General features: G+C 45.1%; 2 protein-coding genes across 2 annotated transcripts; both read left to right on the top strand.

The window, feature by feature from the left end:
• Window positions 1-3,311: 3,311 nt before the first annotated feature.
• Window positions 3,312-9,857, top strand: PANX3 (pannexin 3). The gene is made up of 4 exons (XM_021696541.1): window positions 3,312-3,492; window positions 4,898-5,040; window positions 7,495-7,709; window positions 9,218-9,857. The coding sequence occupies exons 1-4, from the start codon at window positions 3,312-3,314 to the stop codon at window positions 9,855-9,857; spliced, it is 1,179 nt and encodes a 392-aa protein (XP_021552216.1).
• Window positions 9,858-13,251: 3,394 nt separating this feature from the next.
• On the top strand, window positions 13,252-23,984 carry TBRG1 (transforming growth factor beta regulator 1). Its single transcript, XM_021696257.1, has 9 exons — window positions 13,252-13,609; window positions 15,441-15,511; window positions 16,148-16,380; window positions 16,957-17,093; window positions 17,388-17,534; window positions 21,919-22,016; window positions 22,282-22,392; window positions 22,773-22,915; window positions 23,607-23,984. Exons 1-9 carry the CDS (start codon window positions 13,460-13,462, stop codon window positions 23,750-23,752), a joined length of 1,236 nt encoding a protein of 411 aa, XP_021551932.1. The 5' UTR covers window positions 13,252-13,459; the 3' UTR covers window positions 23,753-23,984.
• The last annotated feature ends 1,975 nt before the right edge of the window (window positions 23,985-25,959 follow it).

The following is a 25,959-nucleotide window of genomic DNA, read 5'->3' as shown; positions in this document are numbered from 1 at the left end:
TTCACTGTATAAGCTTTCAACTTTGCTTTATATTTAATGTTTTCATGATAAAATATTGCTACAATATAATGAGAGGATATAATAAATACTGGTATGCAAAATAAATTTGACAATTTGGATGAAAAATGGACAATTCCCTCAAAAATTTAACTAGTCACCTGTAGTGCTTTTAAAACATTCCACATATTTTTTGACACTCCCTTCAAAATGCTGTGCCTAATTCCCCTCCCCTTGAATATGGGCTGGATTTCATGGCTCCCTTCTATTGAATAGGAAAAAAATAGAAACAGCCATTGCAACGTCAGAGGTGAAGTCCTGAAAGGCATTACAGCTTCCTGTTTGATCTATCTGTTGGAGTATCCGCTCTGGGAAAACCAGCTGCCACGTTGCCCCCATGGAGAGGCCCCCGTGATAAGAAATGGAGGCCTCCTGCCAACACCCAATGAGACTCCAGCCAATGATCACTGGGTGTACCTGGATTTGGATCCTCCAGTCCCACCAAAGCCTTTGGTTGTCTGCAACCCCAGTCAACATCTTGACTATAACTTCGTGAGAGATCTGGAGTCAGAATAACCCAGCCAAGCTGCTCTTAAATTTCTGATCTACAGATGCTTTGAGATGAACTTTATGCACCATGGCCATTCTAGAGAACAATATACTACTTAAGATAAAGTGACTATGTGCTGCCCTATGACCTAAAACTTCTAGATCCTCAGTATATATCCCAATTGAATTCTCTTGAAGGACCATAAGGGGAAATACACATGTTCAGTGGCACGAGGAGTATAAGCAAAATGAGTGTTCATCAACAGGCAACTGAGGAGGTTAAGTAAATATATGCCTGTTTTAAGCCCTCAGTTTTAGTACAGTTTTTATGCAGCAATAGAAAACTAGTGCATTTAAGCTAATAGAAGAGAGACCAGAAAATCCGAAGTCAAATATTTATTAAGGAAACTGAATCCATTAACTAAAACTTCCCCACAAAGAAAACCCCATGCCTAGATGGCTTCACTTATGAATTCTTGCAAATATTTAGTGAAGAGAATTGACACTGATCTTGCACAAACTTTTCCAGAGAACAAATTAAAAAGAAGTCTTTTCTAATTCTTTTCATAAGGCCAGCATTATGTGCCAGAGTCCTTCCAAAAAAGGAAAACAGGATCAAGCTTGTTCTTTTTTGTAAATATAAATGCAAAATCTTTAACCAAATTTTAACAAACTGAAACCACCGAAAAAAAAAAAGAATAAATGTAGAGCAAAAAAGCCAGACACAAAAGAATATATCCATATGATGCCGTTTCTAGAAAGTATAAAGAAGACAACACTAATGTATGTTATTAGAAGTTAGCATAATGATTATCTTTTGGGAAATTATACTTAGGAAGGAGGACAAAAGTGGCTTCTGGGGTGTTAGCAAGGTTCTAGTTCTTGATCAAAAGAAAGTTTATTGAACTTTATGCTTATGATATGTGCATATCAATGTAAATTATACTCCAACAAAATGTAAAATGATTTAGGGAAAAGAAAATACATACATACAAACCAATAATGAACATTTGGCAAAAACACACACAGTGAAAAGATACAGAAATGAGAGTGTGGAGAGACTAATGGGGAATAGAATAGATCCTGTTCCCATGCCTGGATTATTCCACTTTGCACACAGGGCAGCTGAGAATCAGAGTTGGCCTCTAGCCTGGGGATGGAGAGAGAGGCAGGCCCAGCCTGGACATTTGTGAGCCCAGGAAAAAACAGTTCAAATAGAGGCCCACAGACCATATACCTAAACATTTTAAAGTTATAAATCAAGCTAACTGTTAAATAAAATATGTTCTATCAGTCTACCTTGTCACACATATACACACACATAATGATAATAATCATTAATGATCAGGAATGCCAGGTTTGAATTTAGAATCCTCAGACTTCCCAGATCCCTTCTTCCCAAACCACCTAAGTCCCACATTGCCAGAAGCCTCACAGTTACATGTGTGGGCACTCCATGACTTTTAAATTCTATCCAGATCCCTACAACAAGCAATTTCTTAAGCCCAGGAGTGCACACCAGCAGCATGATCTACCCTTGGGAGGACGCACCTGAGGAGAAGGCCTGTACCGGCCCTGGAAGCAGGCCAGGGCCACCTCGACAGGGAATTACAGTGTCCCAGGTGCTAGGAGAGTGGCCTACCTCCCAGTGGACACTTCCCCCTAGCCCCAGGGACTCTTTGCCTTGTAAGGATACAGCCAAAGGGGTCCAGTGTGAAGGCCAAGGTCAGGTCCTCTCTTGCCAAGTCTAGAGGTGGTGCTAGAGACAAGAGTGCCCTATGCCCAGTGTTTGCTTTTCCACCCACCCAACTCCACCAAGTTGAAATAGAGTTGACATTTGCCCTACACTTTAGTTTACAAGGCACCTTCACATACAATACTCTTAATCAATCCTCACAATCTTGTAAGATTACAACATAATACCATTTGATAGATGAGAATACTGAACCAAAAGTGACTTGCCTAAAGTCACGTAATAAAAAAAAAAAAATATGAGTACTGCTAGGTCTACAGTGGGAGACCTTTTCCTCCAAATTTTAAAGGCCATGTTCTTTCCACTATTCAATACTGCCACCCATCCCCCAGCTTTCTAGAGAACTCACGGAGGCTAAGAAAAAAAACTGTAAATAGATGGAAACTGTATGTATGTGGCTGAAACACTGTGGGAGAAGACCAAAGGCAGGGAAGGAAATTTAACAGCAAATATAGAGTAGTTTCTGGGAAAGAGCCTGGGCCCAAGGCGAAAATCATCACGGAGACAAAGAATACAATGTAGGAGCAACAATCCTAGCTAGGTCTTGGGGGCCCCACTCCCACCCTAACCACAAAATGAGGGCCTTCAACAGATTTAAGCAATCTCCACCCAAATTCCACACCAATTACATGGGGGGCCCTGGCTCCACAACCCTCCTTCTCTCCACCACCCCACCAAAAATACTTTATTAATGAGAGGGCAGCATAAAGCCACGGGGCTCCATCTGCTTGGGGACAATCCAGAGAGAGGAGCCTGGCACCAGCCCCGGCTGACGCCCGACCCTCCTCCAGTGAGGACCCACTAAGCTATGCCTCCCTCTAATTACCAGATGCCTGGCTCAGGGCCTGGCCGGTTATTTAGAGAACCAGTGCCTGGTCCTAGCACAGATCCCCGCGAGGCTGGGGCTGCAGGCACTGTCTGCTCAAAGCCAGCTTCCTGAAGGGGCCATCTCCCCACACCACTGTCCTGGGACCCTTCCTGCCGCCGCCGCACCCCGAAGGTCCCTGGCACCATGTCGCTCGCACACGCAGCTGCAGAATACATGCTGTCAGATGCCCTGCTGCCTGACCGCAGAGGCCCCTGCCTCAAAGGACTGCGCCTGGAACTTCCCCTGGACCGCATGGTCAAGTTCATAGCTGTGGGCTTCCCCTTGTTGCTGATGTCCCTGGCATTTGCCCAGGAGTTCTCCTCCGGTAAGTGGCCTCCAAGACCCGGTGTACGAGAGGGGCGCCTGGGTGGCTCAGTCGTTAAGCGTCTGCCTTCGGCTCAGGTCATGATCCCAGGGTCCTGGGATCGAGCCCCACATCCGGCTCCCTGCTCCGCGGGAAGCCTGCTTCTCCCTCTTCTACTCCCCCTGCTTGTGTTCCCTCTCTCACTATGTCTCTCTCTGTCAAATAATAAATAAAATCTTTAAAAAAAAAAAAAAGACCCGGTGTACAAGAGACCCCGCTTTGTTTCCCTCTATGCCTGGGCTCTGAAGTGAGACAGCTCCCACACTGTCCAGCTTTTGTGACTCTGGCCTGGGCATTACCCAAAAGGCAGGCGATGCAGGGGTTAAGGGCACCAACAGAGCAGAGGTACCGAGAATTTTGAAAGTCATTTCCCAACTTTTATAATAAAATTATTTAGTTTAAATCTCAGTATTTCATATATTTTATGCATTGCAATAAAATAAACTTTTATTTTGATTTTCATATGGATGAGAGAGATTGGAGTTCCATGTTTTCAGGACCCCGGACCACTAACGGTCCTAGTCAACCATGCTTTAGACGAGTCTCTTACCGTCTCAGCCTTCTCCTACTCTCCCCCTCCCAGGCTTCCGATTTGAGGACATATGTTAAGAGCCTGACATATCATACATGCTAAATGAATCCATTCCTTCTTCTCCACAGACTGTGGCCACACACACAAACATGAACAAACACGTATATCTGCTGTTCTAGGCACTAGATTAACTCAGCAAATTTCCTGTTAAAGAAAAGGTAGACTTCCTGAGAACTGGGATTTCTGGCTTTCTTTTCTGGCTGTGCGATTAGCTTCCTATGTTTCCCAAGGGGTTATCTCAACCGCGCACTGCCTCTTCATTCACCCACAAGATGGAAAGAACCATTGGTTCCCATTTCTTTCTCTCTCTAGAGAATGACAAGAAAACAAAACTCTCCCCCCACCAAGTCCACTTTCCTTTCAGCACAACCTGCTCACCCTTTCTCTGGATGTGGGCGCAGAAGCCCAGGCAATTAACCCTCTAAAGTTTAGAACCTAGAAGATGTCAGTCCTCTCAGGAAGGTCTCACCCCCAAACCCAGGAGTGTGGAGCGCCCCCACTGCCCGCGTGTCTGGGAGTCCAGGGAGAGCTCCGAGAGGAAAGAACCCACGTCAAAGGCCAGTCACATGGGCAGGCCTGAGCCAAACAGACCTGTGGTGACTTGGCCGTGTGGCCCCCAGAAACTGGGGCCTGGGATGGAGAAAGTGCCTGCCAGAGATGGAAACTGGCAGAGCTGTGGAGGCAACCCCTGGAAGGCTCTCGGCTGGGTGATCCCTGGGTCCCCATTCCTCCGCTCCAGCTCCGGGCTGCTCCCAAGCCGTGTTCCTGTTCCAGGGCCTCCCATCCGCTGCTTCTCTCCCAGTAACTTCAGCATCCGGCAGGCCGCCTACGTGGACAGTTCCTGCTGGGACTCGCTTGTTCACCACGAACTGGATGAGCTGGGCCAGCACAAGATGAAGTCCTTGTGGCCTCACAAGGTAAGGTGGGCTGGGCTCCATCCGGCCACTGCGGGGCGGGGCAGGGCAGGCCAGAGCCACGTCATTGTCTTCTCTCTGATCTCTTCACCGCCCCGCCCCCTGCTTTTTTGTTTTCATCATTGACTCCTGTGTTTCTTCAAGCGTCCGGTGATCTTTGGTCGCCCACTTTTATCTGATTGGAAGCTTCGTGCCCATGGGTGAGGCTGGCTGACCAGCCTTCTGATTACAGTGAAGCCTTTGGGACATTTCACTGGGGAAACCTCAAATATCTGTGTGTGTAATCCTTTATCTTGGGCCGGTCCCCAAGAAGAATCACTGGATCCTTAATCTGCACAGAGGGGCCAGGGGGCAGTGGGTACTAAGCTCAGCTGCCAACCCTCTAGGAACTCAGCTGTGGGTCTCAGCACCTAGTATTCACTCAACTAACGCAGTTCTCAGTGCTGTTCCCCTGCCCTCAATGGAGCCAAGTGCAAAAGCTCTTTGGTTTAATGTTTCCAAAGGGTGAACCACAAGCCTCTGCCAGGGGATGGAAAGGGCAGTCGCTTGATCAGTGCGTCACATTACAGGGAGGATGAGTGGGTCTGTTTTTTCAATACTCCTGTTGGCAGCCCCACTTGTACCTCCATTTTCAGAGGTACCTCATATCTGCAATTCCCGGGTCTTTCCAGCTCTGTGGTGCAAAAACAGCTTGCTTGGCCTGCCTCAACTCCCCATCCTGCCCACGGGCCACCGTTTCCTAGCATAATACTGCTTTCCAGTTTGCAATGTTTTATGGCTCTTGTCTTCTGTTTTCCTTGTCCTGATAGAATTAGGTCTTTTTTATCCCCTTATTGTCATTCTTGTGGGGCTTCACGAGGGAGCAGAAGTCATGGGTGTCCAATTCACGATGTTGAATCGGAAGTCACTCATGACGTTTTCCAGTTATGACAGTTTACAAGGCCTCCAAAGGCCACACGGGTCTGGGACCCAGACAAAACCAGAGACTTAATGGAAAGAGTTCATGGGGGTCTCTGTCACAAGTGTTCAAGCGGGATCCAGATGGCAACAAGGTCAAGATATTGCAGACGGGATTCAAATGTCAGAAAAGAGTTAAACGGTCTGTCAGGATCGCCTGAGTGCTCTTTATACCCAGATTCCCTGGCTCCACTTCAAACCCACTGAAACAGAATCTCTGGGAGTGAAGTTTATTTTCAAGAAATGCCATTTCTTGAACAGGAATGAAAAGGTTCTGATTTTCTCGAGTGGACTGGTGTAGTTTTCCTAACCTGTCTCTGGTGTTTAGTTCAAAAACACACACACACACCTTTTTCTTCTCTACCTAGCTGCCACCAAATATGCATCCTCCCTCTTTTTCTTCAAACTCTCCTCTAATATAAAAAGCATCCCTACTTCAAGAAAAGCTATAGTCAAGTAGTCTTTAAGGGAATAAGCCCCAAAATCAGACTGCCTAGTTCCCGATTCTGCTCCCCCACCCACGAGATGTGTAACCCTGGCCAGGTCACTTAACCTTCTCGTGCTTCAGTCTCCTTGTCTGTAAGATAGAGATATTAATAGTGCCTGCCCGGCAGCATCCTCCTGATGATCAAAAGAAACATGCAGGTGAAGCACCTATCACAAATGTAGCTTCAAAAAGCCTACAACAAGTAGAGTTTTTACTGTGGCCAAAATAGTGGCTTGTCTCAAGTAGCATATTGTCTAGTTGAGAACACAAGACTCCCACGTACCTCAATGTCAGCTTGTGTACACGCATAACAGAAGTGGCCCCCAACGAATTCCAAGGCAGTCCCTGAGGGTGTCGTTTGGCATGACCACGACTGCAGAGATGAAAGGACCACCGCACAGGAGAGGAGTCAGGGAAGGCATGGAGGATGTGGGATTTGACCTCCTCCCCTCAGTGACATTGGGGCCCCTGGCTGGGCTTTGAAAGCTAACAGACTCTGGATGCCTAGCAATAAGAACTTGGAGCAGTCAAAGAAAGAGAGGTTGATGGAGAATGAAGATTGAGAATGAAGGTCGCTCTCCCCCAGGATGTGACGCCATGACCACAGTTGGCTGTGATCTCTGGTTAGCGACCCAGGCTAACATTCATAGGGAACAGGGGGTGTGTTCTCATGTTCTCTCTCTGTCCCCTTCTCCCCTTCTCTCTCTTTCCTTCCCTCCCTCTGTCCTTCTCCCTCCCTTTGCCCTCCCTGGGGTCCTCCACACCTACACAGACTCCAGATCTGAGGAGTGGAGCTGGGGAGCAGAGAGACCCACCATCCCTTCTCCTCTGGGCTTCACTATATTCAGCCAAGTCAGCGGAGAGCCTTAAGTCCTGGGCCTGTGGTGGCTCGTTCCCCACCTGCCTCCCCTTTCTGAGGCAGGAAGCAGGGAATGAGAGCCCCCCACTCAGAGCTCTGTCTACAAGGCCCCTGCACCCTGGGCCTCCCTCCTCAGCTCACTCTTGCCCCACAGGCCCTCCCCTACTCCCTGCTGGCCCTGGCTGTCGTCATGTACCTGCCCATTCTGCTGTGGCAGTATGCGGCGGCGCCAGCCCTCAGCTCAGATCTGCTTTTCATCATCAGCGAACTGGACAAATCCTATAATCGCTCCATCCGCCTGGTGCAGCACATGTTGAAGATCCGGCAGAAGAGCTCAGACCCGCATGATTTCTGGGATGAGCTGGAGAAGTGAGTGGCCTCTCCCACCCCTTTCTGAAGGACTCAGCTGCACGTTAACACAATAACCTTGTGCAGGGTCATCTTTAAACTCTCCTCTGTACCATCCTTCTCAAGAATCCAGAGTGTTTAAGATACCATCTCACTCACTTTCTATCATTTCTCTACAGGGAGGAGAGAAAGGACTCTTCCTTAGTTGACAGATGAACACCCCGAGTCACAAAGGGACTAATGTCTCTAATGTACCACTTCCATATACCATCCCCCCCGCTCAGACCCTCCCCCCCGTGCCTCCAGAAAAAGACCCAAATTCTCCCAACTATTTTTCCAAGGCCTTCTACACACTGTCACCAACTACTTTTTCACACCTCTGACCACCAAGTGACAGAAACCTCCCACTCCACCCAGGCAGTCTCCTCCTCTTCTCCTGAATAACCATTCATTCACTGAAGCATTCGTGCATCCTTTACTGCATCCCAGGTGCTGTTCTGGGTGCTTCGGACCCATCAGTGTGTGCTGTGTGTGTTGGGGGCAGGGGTGGGGAGGAGACAAAGCTACCCCTACCCATATGGGGCTCACATTCTACTGAGGGGAAACAGACAACAAATAAACACAACACGAAAGCAAATTACATGGCAGAAGACATGTGGTTTGAAGGGGAAAAAATGTAAAGCTGGAGGGTGGTGGTGTGGTGCAGTTTTAAATCAGGCGGCCAGGGGGCGCCCCACCAAGAGGAGCATTGAGCTGAGACTTGAACCGTATTCTGTCTCGTGTTTGTACACATGCTTTTTCCTCTGGAAAAAGCTCCTCTGCCATCTATCTTTCTGGACTCCATCTACCTCTTGAAGGCCATCTCTAAGACAGTATTCTCTGTAAAGGTTTCCAAACACTGTGGTCCATGCCATTACCTCTCTCCTAACTTTTACAACACCATGGTTTGTATCCATCATTTTAGCCACAAATCAAGCATGATTTTTATTTCCTATTTGCATATCTTATCTGCCTCTTCCCCACAAGCCAGACCGTAAGCGCCTTCAGAGCTGAGACTGGCTTACATGTGCCTGAACACCACAGGTCTCAACAAATACCTGTTAGCATGTTTATTTTTACAAAATAGGTGAATTGGCCTAAAAATCATCCAGAGTATACAGACCAAGAACCAGAATGTGGTTATCTAGACTCCCAGTCCAGTGCTAATTCAATAAGCCTATTGCTTCCTAAGAATCCCATTTTAGCTTGAAGGTTTAGTCTGCTTTGCTGGGCAGAAATCGAGTGTGACCATTGGTTATTCACTGATCATTCACTGGGTTGACCACATTGCACTCATTAGTTGGAGAATGAAGATCTACTCACACACCTCTTTGGGGAGAGAAGTGGTTATGGTCAGGGAAGGCAGATTTTCATGTGAGCCAAGAACGCCACATCGGACACACAGATTCCATTACGTCCCCACATGGCTCTCTCAGGATATGGTTCTAAATGGTCTCTCCTAACCCTGCTTCCTTTCTTCCCCTGCCCAGGGCACGGAAAGAACGATACTTTGAATTCCCCTTGCTAGAGCGGTACCTGGCATGTAAGCAGCGCTCACATTCCCTAGTGGCTACCTACCTGCTGAGGAACTCCCTCTTGCTCCTCTTCACCTCAGCCATCTACCTGTACCTTGGCCACTTCCACCTGGATGTCTTCTCCCAAGAGGAATTCAGCTGTTCCGTCAAGACAGGGCTGCTAAGTGATGAGACCCACATGCCCCATCTGATCACGTGCAGGCTGACCTCTCTGTCAGTTTTGCAAATTGCTAGTCTCTCCAGTATAACAGTATACACCCTGTTGGTTCCAGTGATAATATACAACCTCACACGACTATGTCGGTGGGACAAACGACTACTATCCGTCTATGAGATGCTCCCAGCTTTTGATCTCCTCAGCAGAAAGATGCTGGGATGCCCTATCAATGACCTCAATGTGATCCTTCTTTTCCTCCGAGCCAACATCTCTGAGCTCATCTCTTTTAGCTGGTTGAGTGTCTTATGTGTTTTGAAGGACACAACCACCCAGAAGCACAACATTGACACAGTGGTCGATTTCATGACATTATTGGCTGGCTTAGAACCCTCAAAACCTAAACATCTCACCCACCAAATAGGTGATGAAAACCCTTAGTTAAGAAACCATGGAGCAAGAAATTTTATGGAAAGTAAAACTCTCCCTCCTTCTTCACAAGCCTCACACACTAATGTACAAAAATACCGACTTTAGAAATGCTAAGTGTGGATTCAGCTGAATCATCCATCCTGTATTATGTTTTCCTAAAGGTGAGAAGATAAAATCAACACATGAAAACAAATCTGTAAGTTAGAGCTGAAGAGTCAAAGAATTTTAAAAATTAGGTCTAGAGCATTCTATGAGGATAGAAAAAAAAAAGCTAAAACTAAACTAAAAGTCTAGACATTCTACAAGGAGAGAAAGTTCCAAAGGCTATTTATGGAGGCAGGTTCTTCTCTGTATATTTACTCCATGGCCCTTCTAGGATGCACACTCAGCTTAACCCAAAGAGCATGTGGGGCAATCTGCCAAGTGAATAAAAACGTGAAATCCCTGGAAACCCTGTGGTGTGGCCTGAAATCCTAGGAACTTGCCAGCTTGCTTCGTGGAAACCTCCCACTCCACCCAGGCAGTCTCCTCCTCTTCTCCTGAATAACCATTCATTCACTGGACAGTGACCCTGCCCAGACCCTGTGTGGCCCGCAGAGTGGGCCAGAAGATAATGATGCAGGAACTTACCTGCTCTTGGGGGTTAGGACAGCATAGAACAAGGCCAGGGCCATGCGTCAGCTGTGGGTGGAGCTATGGTGGTTTTCATCATCTAAACCAGAAACTCACTTCACCAAGGGCTGGGGTTATGGGCTGTGGACTCCTTCATGACTCCTAATGGGTCCAGGTGTGCTTCTAATCCTCCAGGGGATGCTATACCTCCTCCACTTAGAGCCAATCACTGAAGAGCAACCACTTAGAACTAAAGGGGAATGATAGTAAAGTGCTGTTGCCCTTTCTCTCTCTTCTCTGACTCATTATCCCATTTTAGCTTCTAACTTCCATTTCTGTGTCTGGACTTAATGGAACCTTAGTCTGACTTCAGACGCCCCGCTCAGCCCACAATACCATGTTGTCTCTCATTGGATATTTCTTTTTAGAGCTGCATATTTCTTCAGAGAATTTTTGTATAGGCCATTTAGACCCTTCCTCATATAGGTAAGCAGAAAAATTATATTGCTCCCATGCATCTGATGATGCTGAGCCTTTGAATGTGCTGTCTCCCCTGCTCAAGATGCCCTCCTCCGTTCTTCACTGGCCGCCACCAGCTCTCCTTCAGAGTCTGCCCAGCCGTATTTTCTTCAACATGGCTTCTCTATCTCCTCCCCTGTTCCCTAACTATGTGCTGCCACATCATTCAATACCTACCTCTGAGATAAAAGTTATTACCCTGTATTAATACTGCCCAGGCACCCAGACAGGTGCCTGTCTTTTCCTCTTAAATAAGTTTCCTAAAAGTTGTGTCATAGTGGGCACTAAATAAATACTCTTCTGAATAAATAAGTGACTGAACGTTGCTTGACAATGTTATATTGTTTGGAGCACACAGACCCCGCCCCTAAATAATCTTGTATAAAAAAAAGCTTTGTGCGCAAAGATGCACTTCACAGCAACTGATGACCAAAAACCAAACAACATGGAAGTAATCATGTAAAATTATTATGCCATAACTAGAATATTAAGGATCCGTTTGAAATTATGCTTATAAAGCAGTCGTAATAACACCACAAAATGACTATAATAATGGTAAGTGGAAAAAAAGGAAACCTTGTATTATCTAATATACATAAAAATGCATGAAAGTATTAACCACACATGTTAAAAACAGCTCACCCTGTGTGGCAACATTATGGATTTTTTAAAATCTTCTTTGTACTATATTTTCTAAATATCTAAAACTTGCACACAGTGTTTTATAAGTTGTAAGGAAATGTTTCTAATGATGAAAAAATATTTTAATTCAAATTCCACTGAAATCCATTGGCCAGAGCAGCTTGAAAACTAAAGCAATGATCACACTTTCCCTCCCACTAGGTATGATACCAGCATATGAAGAGGAATAGTGAAAATAAAGTCAGATCACAAAGCCTGCAAGGACAAAATATAGCTGGACAGCAAATAAATCATGCAGTTTGCAAACAGATTTTAAAAAAGAAAAAAAGAAAAAGACAATCTCTCCCTATCACTCAATTATCTCTTCTCAGGTTCCAAGAAGCAATCTATACTAGCAAAGGTATGACTGTGGGTATTTCATAGGCTGAAAATATTCCTGGCAGTTTCCAAAAATGATTCTATTATGGCTGCCTTGAGTTATGGTTCTGAAAGCACACTGGCTCCCTGAGGAGTTGCTCTATTAAAACCCAGCCAAGTCCAACAAGGGCAGCCTTCAGTATGGAGGGACATAAAAGAACTTTCCTAAGACTCCGCTGTGTTAAAACCATTTTGTCAGACCCTGTCACTATTTTTTATAGTTTGCAGAAATGACATACCTGGGTCATCAATTCTAAACCTCTCTTTTTGAACTCTGATTATAAGTTACTTATACCCATTAGCGTTACATTTTTCTCCAGTAATTCACTTGTTTTAACTATGTACATAGTTTCCTTAATTTCCATATACAACTCTACAAGTCTACGTTTTGAATATGTACCTGTAATTATATTTTAGATCAGTAAGAGTACCTTACAACTTAGAACCCTCATTAGCCCCCATTATTCTAAACAGTATGTTCAGTTTTAAACAGGAAAAACCTATGACGCAGAGGCTCACTCAGCTAGTTATGGCATTGCTGGAATAAGCAGGAATACATGCCTTTCATCTTCCAAACCTGAGCCTTTTCCTATCCCGCTTCGTAAACAATTGTCTACCCTCCTTATTCGATGATTTTAGATAGACCTCGGCTACAAAGTTAGCTATAAACATACTTGTAGTTTCGTCAAGGAAACGTTTACTGAGTGCCTACTTAGTGCTAGCATGTTATTAAAATTGCGTGTTAGATCTTGTCTTCCCTATTAGATTCTAACCTGAGGAGGCAGAGGCCTTTTTTTCCATTCACTAGTGTCGTCCCGGATCCTAGTAAAATCACGGCCTAATAGGCTCTCAAGAAACCTTTCTGCGAGCTGTATACAAGAAAGCCGCAGTCCCAGCACTTGGGTTCAAGTGCGTCCCACAATCCGGGAAGACCTGTGTTAAGAAGTGTGGGAAACTGGCGTTGAAACCCAGTGGGCTGGCGGGAGCAAGTGTGAGATTCGCGCCGGGAATACGGGGCGTGGTGGTTAGGCCTCAGCTCCACACACTCCAGCTAAGCACACAGCGCGGAGTCACAGAACACCGTCTCCCGCCACCTTCACCCGGCCGCCTCCCCGCTCGGATCCGCCGACTGGCACTGCCGCGAACACCGCAGGCTCACCGCCCCGGAAGTTACCCGCGGCCGGCGCCGTTACGTAACTTCCGGCCAGGACTTACTTCGGAGGCAGACGCGGAAGTGCGGGGAGGCCCGGGGCTGAGGTCGGTTGCCGGACTTCTGGCCCGGCCGTCCGCCTTCGGAACGTTCTGGAAGGATAGATTCCTAAGAGCCGGATCCCGGCAGCCCAGACGAGACGAAGCCGGCGCTCTTCGGCCTAGGAGCCGATGCCGGCCGCGCCCTGGAGGCCCCGTAGCGGGGCCGGACCATGAGCCTGCTGGGCGGCCCGGCCTCCTCGCCGCGGGGCCCGCTGCAGTCCGGCAAGGCCAGGATGAAAAAGCTCCCGAAGAAGAGCCAGAACGAGAAGTACCGGCTCAAGTACCTGCGGCTGCGCAAAGCGGCCAAAGCCACCGTGTTTGTGAGTCTGACCGTCGCTCGGCCCTTCGCCTCGACACTCGTGATTCGCGACATCTTTGCCCACACCGTTCCCCTCCCAGAGTGGCAGGAACAGTAGTGTTAGCTTTTGCAGTACACGTTACTTCTCGTTAGCCTTGTGTCCTTGGACAAATTAGGTAGTTTCTGTACTCTTCTCTTTCCCGACCCGTGAGAGCCAACTACCTTTCGGCGTTGTGAAGATTAAGTGAGGGAAGTGAAGTGCTTGGCACCTAGAAGAGGTGCCAGTAAGTTTCAGTCATTGTCGTTCTTACCGCAAAACTCTTGGAAAGGCGTTTGATTCTCAAGAGAACCCTAGAGTGAGGCATTGTTTTTAAAAAATGGCAACACTGAAACCCAGAGAGATGATTTGCTCAAGGGCACTGTGTCAGAGCCCTGATTCCAACTTAGACACCCTGGTCCTAGTTTACTACTTCCGCTACCCAGCCTATTCCCCAGCACCCCGAATACGCACAACCGACCTCTTCCCTCAACAGGCCCGTGAAACTTTCAGTAATTTACCCCCCTTCTAATCCCTTGAGTCTCTCAAGTATTCCTGCTGTTCTTTTATTGTAGAGGCGCTGAGTTTATTAAGTGCACTGGCTTGCGGGCCACAACTTGTGTGGCGGTATTCTGGCTTGCTCCAGCTTGCCTCAGTGCTGGGAAACAGGGAATGGAGTCCTCGAATGTGCTTCCATGGCTGATTCACCACCTTACCTCTTCTTTCTACCAAAAGCTTTGAACATCTCTCAACATTTTTGGAAGGATAAGGGAAGGTTTGGAAATTAGAACGTTATTTTCAAAAGCATTTATTTAGCACTTGCGTGCTCTGGAGACAAATGAAGAAAGTAGAATTAAGAGGACTTGATACTTCATTGGCCAGTCCCTTTTTTTTGTCCTCTACATGTCAGAGGTATGTAAAGTCTGAACATTAAGAGTTTGAGGTCCCACTTGTGAAACATCCAGATGAGAGCATTTCCTTTACAACTGATGCTTGGGAAACAGATTGAGTCAGAAAGATGATACTTGAGTACACATAAGTAGATTATGAAGTTTAAGAATTTTGCATACTAGAGTTGATTCTATTCTGTCCAGTTTTTCTCTTTAAGGTTCATATTCCATGGGATGCTTTGGGTTAGGTTGGTTTTATGAGCTCCCCAAGAGTCAAGGCACTTAGGAATGGATATTTCTCATATTTGTAAGGATTAAATTTAAGCATATATGGATTTAAGCGGTATGCCCTTTTCTCTGCCAATACCCTAATTAGGGGGATCATACATCTTGGTTTGCCTAGGAGACCCTTGTCTACCATACTGTACTGGCATAATAATTAATAGCACCCCCTTTTCACTCAAATATGCCCCAGTTTCAATAAGTTATGTAATTACCCTGCCCATAGTGGAACTTGGCTCTGCCTTTACTGTAGGTTTTTTTAATAGTTTCTCTGCAAGGTAGAGTAGCTCATCCTTCTCACCCAGCAACACTTCTTTGGTTTGAAATATAGATCTTCTTGGAGTGCCTGGGTGGCTCAGTCTGTTAAACACCTGACTCTTGATTTCAGCTCAAGTCATGATCTCAGGGTCATGAGATCGAGTCCTGTGTTGGGCTCCTCGCTGGGCATGGAGCCTGCTTAGGATTCTCTCTCTTTCCCACTCCCTCAGCCCTTTCCCCCCACCTTCCCCTCCATCTCGTTCCTGCGTGCGAGCTCTCTCTCCAAAAAAAAAAAAAAGAAAAGAGAAATACAGCTCCTCTTCCCAGAGTAATACTTTGATCTTCTACTCTTTTTATGTGATTATATCCAAAAATTTTTCTTAAAGGAAAATGCTGCTATTTGTGATGAAATTGCTCGTCTGGAGGAAAAATTTCTTAAAGCAAAAGAAGAAAGACGGTGAGCTGCCTTCATTTTGTGTTCAGAATCACATTTTCAGTGATTGATATGGTGTTACTGTTCTGGGAATTTTTCTCCAGTGGAATTTTTGTGCATTACAACCCATTGGCTACTGATCAAGTACAGAGAAACTCACAACCTCTAGTACCGGTTCCCATTTACCCAAGTTGTGTTGGACCCTGGGGATGAGACAGCTCCTTTATTCATCTTTCTAACACAGCCCTCTTACCACATCTAATGAGTTATCTTCTTGTAACTCCCCAAGGGAGAGGAAGAGAAGGGATAAAAGAAACTGCCTCTCATTCCACAAATACTCAGTATGTACTACTCTGTGCAAAGCACAGTGGGTATATATAAAATATATACATAAACAGGTCCTGGTATGTGCCCTCTGGAAGCGTAACACCTTTCATCATCAACATCTATAGATGCAAGAGAGATAAGTTACAGTCCTTATCTTTGGCTCCTTGACGTATTGTCTTCTGGAGCTTCATTATTCCCTGGGCCCAAGAACATTATTTTTATGAGTGTAATAATCTTAGTATATAGTTCTGGCTTCTCCAGTACTTGAATAAAATACCAAACTGAGATAAACCAGAAGTTCATACCTCTGTTCCCTTTCCTTCCCAACCTCAGGTATTTGCTAAAGAAGCTCCTCCAGCTTCAGGCCCTAACAGAAGGGGAGGTACAGACTGCAGCTCCTGCCCACAGCTCTAGTTTGCCCTTGACTTATGGTGTGGCCAGCTCTGTGGGAGCTATCCAGGGAGCTGGGTCCATTTCTGGGCCCAGCACTGGGGCTGAGGAACCATTTGGGAAGAAATCCAAGAAGGAGAAAAAAGAAAAAGGCAAAGAGAACAACAAACTGGAAGGTACCTTGGGGAGAAGATATCACTTGCCCCTGTGGCCCAATGACTAATGGCAAAGACCTGGAACTACTGATAGACACACATGACCACAGATGTCCTTAAACCCTCCTCTGATCCTTACATAGCCCTAATAGCCCTCGGGAAGCAAGTGTATTAGAGCCACTTTGGGTGGAGGACTTCTAGACAGACCTGGTTAAATGTGAAGGGAGCAGGCTCAGGCCGCCCGCCACACACACCCCCCCAGTTCTCCAGGTTGCCTTCAGTTCAGTCTTTCCTAGAGGCAGGGAAATGGGCTAGGTGGCCTTTTGAGCACACAGATGGCTTGGGAAATTTCTGATCTGATTAAGTAAGAGGCCTTAAAAAGTGGAAGTCTTTTAGGCACTAATATTAAAATTAGCCACTGCCAGGTGGGTGGGTTAGAAAGATACTCTGGGCTTTGGGGGAAAGTCCCATGTGCCCATTCAGTGAGTATATAGAAGCAGGATTGGCTTACTGCTCTTAGCACTCACGTGTAAATTTTTCCCTTCCCCTCAGCGTTGGGAGGGGCCTAAAGTGGGTGACCCCAGATTTGCGTTTCAGTTCTGAAGAAAACATCCAAGAAAAAGAAAATGGAGGGAGGTGCTCGCAAGCTGGTTCAGCCCATTGCCCTGGATCCCTCAGGACGGCCTGTGTTCCCCATCGGACTGGGGGGTCTAACAGTATATAGCCTGGGGGAGGTGAGTGAGACCAGCGATACATAGAGAGGAGACTCAGAAATATGGGAATGGGGTTGAGCCTTCCCTCCCTGTTCCCATTAGCCGCAGCCCCTTGCTGATCCAGACCAACCCCAGAAAACCTCCAGTCCCTAGGAAACCAGGTCAGTTTTGTCTGCTGCCCAGCCTACACACTTTCTCTCTGTGATTCGAGTCACTCTTTGCAGCCCCAAAGTGGTCTTAAAGGCTACCACAGTACACTGGACTCCTGAATTCTCCAGCGACCTCAGTCGCAGATTGGGGGAATCTTTCTTATAGATCATCACCGACCGACCTGGCTTCCATGATGAGCGCGCCATCTACCCCGTGGGCTACTGCAGTACTCGAATATATGCCAGTGTCAAGTGCCCAGACCGGAAGTGTCTGTATACCTGCCAGATCAAGGATGGTGGCATGCAGCCTCAGGTACCCACTCTACGAATAACCGCTCTTTTCCTTTTCTTTCTTTTTTTTTTTTTTTGAGAACCTTCTCTGTGACATCCACTTAAAAGGTATTACCTGTTTTGATCCTTAGAGTACATACTGTATAATAACCATTTAGGTAACTCCAAGATGCAGAAAAGCGATTGGCCCTAAGTCAGACCTTTGTTATTAAGTGCTGGAGCTGGGATTTGAATCTGCCTGGCTGACTCTCATCCTGACGCCCTTTCCTTTGAACCCTGCTGCTTGTACTGTTGCTATGGTGACTGTGAGGCTGAGCAAGCCTCCTTATGTGTGACGTGCAGGCCTGTGTACCAGAGCGATGATTCTGATACTCTGCCATTTCAAGAAGGACCAAAATGGAGGAAGCAAAGAAACTACATATTGGTTTCTAATTGCACACACTCTGAAGGACCTGGGAGACGTGAACCTTAGTCTTAAGAAATATCTTTGTTCATCCTTCCCACTGCTGTGATTCAAGGCAGTTCATTTTCCCCAGCTATCACCTCTGATCATTGGGAAAAAATAGACCATTTTCAAAGTTCCAGGCTTCACTGTCTGGTGATGTTACAGATCACTGGAAAGTTGGGTGGAAGGAGGTAGAGGCAAGGAAAGGAACCTTTGAGCAGAAGCTGAGAGCCTGCCTGATGCATGTGGATAATACCGCACCGCCCCAATCCTGGTTAGAGCACTGTTAGGTACATGTGAGTGTTCAGATGACCTGACCGTTGCAGGAGTTCTGTTTAGAAAGTACTCTAACAGAAAGACTTATTATAGCAATATACCATATTTATAACAAATTATAAATTCAGTGCAAATGTAATCAAAATTTAATAGGATTGTAATGGATATCGACAAGCCGATTCCAAATTTCTTTAAAGACAAACTCCTGAAATATTTCTGAAAAGAAGAGTCTGCAGGGTTTTTAGTTTCCTTTTTTTTTTTTAAAGCTTGTTAACCCCTCTGGACATTATTTTCAGGTACATCGTGAGGTTTAATTCCTTTTTTTTCCAACTAACATGATGTGGTATCTCTAGTGTGCATATAATGCATATTACACTTGAGTATGCTTCCAGATGGTTCTTTTTCATCTCTTTGTTTATAAATGCTACTAGGACTTTTAATTACTTTAGCTTTATAGAATGTTTTATACTATATGTTAACAGAAAATATAGAAGAATATTTTTATAATCTTTGAGGTGAAAGCTTTTCTTGAGCAAGGCATGAAATGTAGAAGCCATAAAGGAAAATAGTAACAGATTTGACCATTAAAAATTTAATAAATGAGGGCGCCTGGGTGGCTCAGTTGGTTAAGCGACTGCCTTCAGCTCAGGTCATGATCCTGGAGTCCCTGGATCGAGTCCCGCATCGGGCTCCCTGCTCGGCGGGGTGCCTGCTTCTCCCTCTGACCCTCCCCCCTCTCATGTGCTCTCTCTCTCTCATTCTCTCTGTCTCAAATAAATAAATAAAATCTTTAAAAAAAAAAAAATTTAATAAATGACAAAAGACCCAGTAATCCAAGTTAAAACTCAAGCAAAAAACAGGAAGAAAATATATAACAGTGGCTTAATATCCAGATAAAGTGCTCCTGTGGTCAAATATAAAAAGCAATCAGATACAACAGGTATTTCATAGAAACAGTGCAGATGGTTGGTAAGAACGGCCCTCATTAGCAATTACGGAAATGCAAATAAAAAGGTCTTACTTAGCTCATAGGTAAACAGCAGAGAGACTGATAATATTTAGTGTTGGCCAGGGTATAGGAAAACAAGTATGCATTAGTATGAGTGAAAATTTCCAGTCTTTTGGAAGGCAACTTAGCAATATCAACAAGTTTAATATGTGTGTCCTTTGACCCAGAATACTGCTAGGTATTCGAGTATTTCCTAGAAAAATGTGCAAATGTGAATAAAAGAGTTACATATAACAATATACATTATGGCATTGTATGCAAAGGCAAGAAATTAGAAATAGCTGAAATACGCATCAGTAGGAGAATGGTTAAAAATTAAGATTTATCCACCTTGTGTAATATTATGTAGCAGTTAAAAGAATGAAGTAGAGTTATACATACAAACAAGGAAAGCTCTCCAAGATCAAAATATGAGATTTTGGCCTTTTATTTGCTCTTTGTGCAAAACAGAATAGTGTGCATACAGTATAAAAGATTGGAATTGATGTGACCCAGTACCAAATAAGAGAGCCATCCTGGAATATTTGAAAATACTTACTTGCGTTTTTTTTTCATGCATGGCTAAGAAATAAATATAAACCATCAGTATCTTCAACTTGAAACATATGTCTTTGGTTGGTTGAAGTAACAAAACCACTGACTAAAACTCACAATTATTGACAAAATTGAAAGAGCTCTAAAATTTGACACAGTATAATTGAAATAAAAACTGCAGACGAAAACAGCTGCAGAAACCATACTCAGTAAAGTAGATTTTGGATTCTAAAAAATGATCAATAATGCACATGATTGTTTGAAAATATACAGAAAATAAATTAATCCTGTTTGGAATAATTTGATTGAAGTAAACATTAAAAAGCTGAATACTGGTTTTTTTGTTTTGGTTTTTGTTAAGTTTTTATTTAAATTCCAGTGTTGGTTTTTGTTAAGTTTTTATTTAAATTTTTATTTAAATTCCAGTGTAATATTAGCTTCAGGAGTAGAATTTAGTGATTCATCACTTACTACAGCACCCAGTGCTTATCACAAGTACCCTCCTAATCCCCATCACCCATTAACAGCCCCCCCCGCCTATCTCCCCCCTCCAGTAAACCTGTTTATTCTCTCTAGTTAAGAGTCTGTTTTATGGTTTGCCTCTCCTTTTTTTCCCCCTATGTTCATCTGTTTTGTTTCTTAAATTCCACATATGAGTGAAATCATAGGATACTGTCTTTTTCTGACTTACTTCACTTAGTATAATACATTCTAGCTCCATGTCATTGCAGGTGGCAAGATTTCATTCTTTTTGATGGCTGAGTAACATTCTAGTGTGTTGTGTGTCTGTATGTGTGTGTATATGCCACCTCTTCTTTATCCAGTCATCAGTCGATGGACATTTAGGCTCTTTGTATAATTTGGCTATCCATGTTGATAATGCTGCTGTCAGCATCAGGGTGCATGTTTCCCTTCAGATCACTATGTTTGTATCCTTTGGGTAAATACCCAGTAGTGCAATTGCTGGATCATAGGGTAGTTCTGTTTTTAACTTTCTGAGGAAACTCCGTACTGTTTTCCAGAGTGGCTACACCAATTTGCATTCCCATCAACAGTGCACGAGCGTTCCCCTTTCTCTACGTCCTCACCAACACTTATTTCCTGTGTTAATTTTAGCCATTGTGACCACTGTGAGGTGATACCTCATTGTAATTTTTATTTGTATCTCCCTGATGATGAGTGATGTTGAGCATCTTTTCATGTGTCTGTTAGCCATCTGTGTGTCTTCTTTGGAAAAATGGATACTGTTTAACTGAACTTTATAGAACACTAGTCAAGGAATTTCATTGGCTAAATAGAACTTACAGAAATATTTTCTTTGCAAAAATTCACTGAACTTATAGAAAACTGGTCAAGGAATTAAGTTGGCTAGATAGTATTTGTTACAAAAATACTTTCTTGGCAAAAATTCCTCAGTATAATTTTGATTTAAGGGGTTTTTTTAATAGATATTTTACTTCAATATTATGGATATTATAGACAGATATGTAGGTATTACAGATACTTGCTTCAGGATATTTTGCAATTCAAAAAATAAACGAGGCTTGCAGTAAAAATGGCCTTCCTCCTAGATACTACAAAGTAAACGTAAGGTTACATGATCTTATTTGATCTCATGTATTTCTAAAATACCATTTGTGGGGTGCCGGGTGGCTCAGTTGGTTGAGCATCCAACTCTTGATTTTGGCTTAGGTCATGAGATCGAGCCCCAAGTCAGGCTCCCCCTCAGCAGGGAGTCTGCTTTTTCCCTCTCTCTTTCTCTCTGTCTCTCTGCCCCCTCCCCCCACTGGTGCTGTTCTCTCTAAAATAAATAAATCAGTCTTTAAAAAATAAAAAAAATATACCATTTGTATTTGTGCTGAAAGATGTAAGTAAGTAGATAGGAAAGGTATGTAGCAAATTAAGTGTTGGCCACTGGAGAGCCGTCAGGCAAGGTGTATAGAACTGAAACAGTCAGAGGACTTTCTGTGTTTTCTTGGACTCATTTGAATTTTTAACAGCACTCTAGGAAATTGTGCCCACCTTCTAGTATCATATACATCAGCTTCAAGATCTAGAGTGAAGAAGTAGTTATAGGAGTAGGATGACTTTCTACTACTTCCTCCTTCAAGGTTGATCTCATTGCCCTTTGATCTTTCTCAGTTTGAAATTGTTCCTGAAGATGACCCCCAGAACGCCATTGTCACCTCTTCTGCAGACGCCTGTCACGCAGAACTGCTCAAGACCATAAGTGCTGCTATGTAAGTTGAAGCTTGAAGACAGACAAGTCTAAAGAGATCACTTATGGTACAGTGAGACTTTCCTTGTGTTTAATGTCTGGAGATCCCCTATCTATAGAAAGCTATCCTGCATCCTTTATATTTCTTACCAGAAATCCTTCGGATTTCTCCAGAGTATCCAAGTCAAGAAAGTGTGTTCTCTGCATTCATACCCACGGTCCATTCCTAAACCCATTCTCCTCTCCATCTCGATTTGTAAATTACAAATCCTTCCTCTCCTATTTAGGGGGAAACTAATGCCCAACCTGCTTCCATCTGGAGCTGACTTTTTTGGGTTTTCTCATCCAACTATTCACAACCTGATCCAGAGTTGTCCAGGAGCTCGAAAATGCGTCAAGTAAGTGTGATCAAATCCATTCCCTTGAGAGAAGCACTGTGACCGGCAGTTACTGCTTCGCTTGTTCTTCCGCTTACTGAGCTGCTTCTGTGTGCAGAGCGTGCTTGCTCCGCGGCCAGTGTGCCTCAGTGTTAGTCCTCAGCCTCAAGTGAGCAGGAGCCAGCCCCCCACGGTACTAGAATTACCAGTGTCTGTGAGTACCATGACAGCAGAAGGGTTGCGAAGTCCTGCAGACACCGATCTTCTCTTAGTTTGTTAATATGATTTTTAGATATATATGGGAGAGACCTAGAGGAGAAAATACCTGATCTCTCTGGAAGTCAGAATGGGTTATTACGGCTAACAGACACTCCTTACAATGATGTCCCTTGATCCTGCAGTTACCAGTGGGTGAAATTTGATGTATGGAAACCCGGAGACGGGCAGCCGCCCCAAGGACTGCCAGAGAATGATGCAACTGTAAGCTTCGAAGCCTTTCAGAGACAGGCCTTTGGTGAAGATCATAGTGATCCCATTCTGCAAGGTATCTTAACTTTACCTTCTGGTTTGAAAATGGACTGTTTTTAGGCTGCCCTCTGCTCTTCATTCAGAGTTGACTACTGCAAATAGCTGGGCAGCAAGGGATAGAAACTGCACCGCGCCGACCACAGAGAGCCCCGGGCGCGAGGACGGGCTGGCTGGCCTGCCGGGCTCCCCAGCAGTGCTGGGGGCAGTCACGGGGAGCGGCCGCCGTCGGGGTGAGGCGGGGCCCACGGAGAAATTAGGCTTTCTCTTTTTCTAACCTAAGTAAGACCCAAGCGGGGCTCCAGGGGAGAGTCTACTGTGCAGGACTAAAATTTCAAATGAAGCCAAGGGGACCAGGTCATGGCCTTGGTCCCGCCTGTGTTCAGTGGATTCCCTGCCACGAATGGGTGGAACGATCAGGGATCTGGCCTTGGGTGATACAGGGAGAACTCTGGACTGGAAATAACAGAATTAAAATTCTCACTCTCTCCCTCTAATATACTGTATAACCCTAGGCAAATCACGTAATCTGTCTTGGCCACGGTTTTCTTCGTTGTAAAAGTTAAGTTTCTGTCCTATCTTACCAAACAAGCGCAAGATTCGGCTGACAGACGTTAAGGGTGTTAGAAATTGAAAGGACATCCGTGTGTCTTGATCAGTCCCCTGAGATTCCCAGGCAGCGGTGGAACTGAAGGAATTTTCTTCTCCAGGATCCTTGGACCTTCCAGAGCTTCAGCCCACACCCTTCGTGTCTTCTTACGAACCTGTGTTCCTGACACACGAACCCCTGGTGGACACTCACCTGCAGCACCTGAAGTCTCTGTCACAGTGTAGCCCGACTCCGTCTTCAGATTGAGCAGGAGGGGGTTGCATAGCATGTCATTTAAAGTAAAACTCCAGGTATGGAAGAAGACAGCACTTCAGGAGCGAAGGAGATACCAACACATTTTGTCACGGAGGCTCCTGTGGTGACAGTGTTCCCTGGGAAAAACTTCAGCTGCTTTATTTTTAGCAATAAATTTCTCTTTACAAATCTGCTTATTTTCATCTTGTTGTAATCAGGATTTTTTTTTCCTTTTTTTTTTTTTTTTTTTTTTTTTTTGCTTAGCCCTGCCTGAGGTAAACTTAGTGTTCTGTAAGCCCGAGTGAGAGGAGGCTGCCCACTCGGGAGGGAGAGGTAGGAATCTGAAAGCCTTGCCCCTGGATTCTGCTCCTAGCTCCAGGAATGAAGTCCTGGCCCCTGCTACCCAAGAAGCTGCTCTGTTTTCATGTCGCTAGGATCACAGCCCAGTGCTACTTGTCCCCAAGCTGGAGAGGCCAGGCTGAGGCACGCCGTTCATCTTCTCCTTCACACGTCACATCCTTCAAGGAAATCAAAAAGTCCTCTGTAATCCTGTCCGCCCCCTTTGCTGTTCCTTATCTGAGAATGTGCTTGTCGCTGAATAAACTGAGTGCACATGAGAACAGAGATACAGCGTGTCAGGGGGCGGCCCCCATCCCGTGCGGCAGGCTCCCCCCGTCCCTTCACTAGCCGGCTAATAACATGACTGTATTCTATGCAACTGGATGTGTTGGCCCTGCCCATGACGCCGAGGGGGAGCTTTCCCGCCTCGCCTGATCCGGACCACACAGAGCCGTGTGGGAGGTCCTCGCTGGCCGCCAGCCAGGTACCCGGGCCGGCCAGAAGGAAGCCACGGAAGGACCCCAGAAGGGGAAGACCAGGGAACGAGTGGTGACAGGTGTCGCTGTGCCGCAGTTCCTAGCTGCTGACTGGGGACAACAAGAAGGGGGATCTTGTGCCCCAGGAGTAGATGCGCCGGCGGAGGGAGGGGTCGGACAGCCACGCTAAGTGCACAGCGCACTGGCCACGGAAGTACCCGAAACTAAAGTAACCGCCGTTCACTTTATGACTCTTCACTGCAGTCTTTTTATAAGTCTGTGTAGCTTTCACAGTACAAAAAAATAAAATCTGGATAACAGCAAGCCAGGGGCTCAAAGGGGATGACTCAGAGCTGTCCGTGCTCTCAGGCCTTCCTCTCCTCGCCGCCTAAGTTGGCTGGACGCGCGCCTGCGCAGACGGGACTGCTGCTTTAACACGGAGCGAGGGTCTTCCCCTTGTAGCGCGGTCGGAGTGAAACACGCCAAAACGAGCTCATTTTAAGGAAGACGTTTTTTAAATAAGTTATCGTGCTGTTTGCTTTAATAAGAGTATTTACTTTGTAGCCTTCCTAGAGGAGTGGTTTTCAAACTACAGATCTCCACCCACTGCTTGTTCCTAAACTTAGGGAGTCAAGACCTGTTTTTTAAATTAAATAAAACAATTAGAACTTAGTAGAATGTGTCACATGTCCAGACGTTGAAATTTGGGTTTCAACTATAGTGTGTACATAATGTATTTATGTAAAAATCACATGCATACACATGAAAGGGGTACATGGAATAAATATAAAATGTTTTTACTGTGGATCATTTTTAAAAAACTTGAACCGCCCCCCCCCCCCCCCGTATACTTAAAACATCTTTTCATCTGGGGGGCGCCTGGGTGGCTCAGTTGGTTAAGCGACTGCCTTCGGCTCAGGTCATGATCCTGGAGTCCCAGGATTGAGTCCCACATCGGGCTCCCAGCTCAGCGGGGACCCTGCTTCTCCCTCTGACCCTCTCCCCTCTCATGCTGTTTCTCTGTCTCTCTCTCTTTCTCTCAAATAAATTAATTAATTAATTAATTTAAAAAAAAATCTTTAAAAAAAAAAGACATCTTTTCATCTATTGGATTGTTAAAGATTTAAATTTGACAATATCCAGTGTCGCTGGGAGTGAGGCTAAACGCTATACCTTGGTGGGCACTTTACCTTGGTGGGACTGTAGACCGTTGGACCCTTCAGGAGAGTTAATCTGTAGGTATCAAAATTTTAAACATATTTTCCTTAAAACTGTTAATTCCACATTAAGGATCCTAAGGAGGTAAGTGCGCTATGATGTCTGCATATAACATTCATCACAGTATTCGTTATAACGGAAAAATCGGAACAAACCTCTATGTCCACTAATGGAAAATTGGTTAAA

The sequence above is a fragment of the Neomonachus schauinslandi genome, chromosome 11, assembly GCF_002201575.2.
Source record: "Neomonachus schauinslandi chromosome 11, ASM220157v2, whole genome shotgun sequence".
Classification (NCBI taxonomy): Eukaryota; Metazoa; Chordata; class Mammalia; order Carnivora; family Phocidae; genus Neomonachus; species Neomonachus schauinslandi.
The sequence above is the reverse complement of the archived record's forward strand: the minus strand, read 5'-3'. Positions and strand labels throughout refer to the sequence as shown.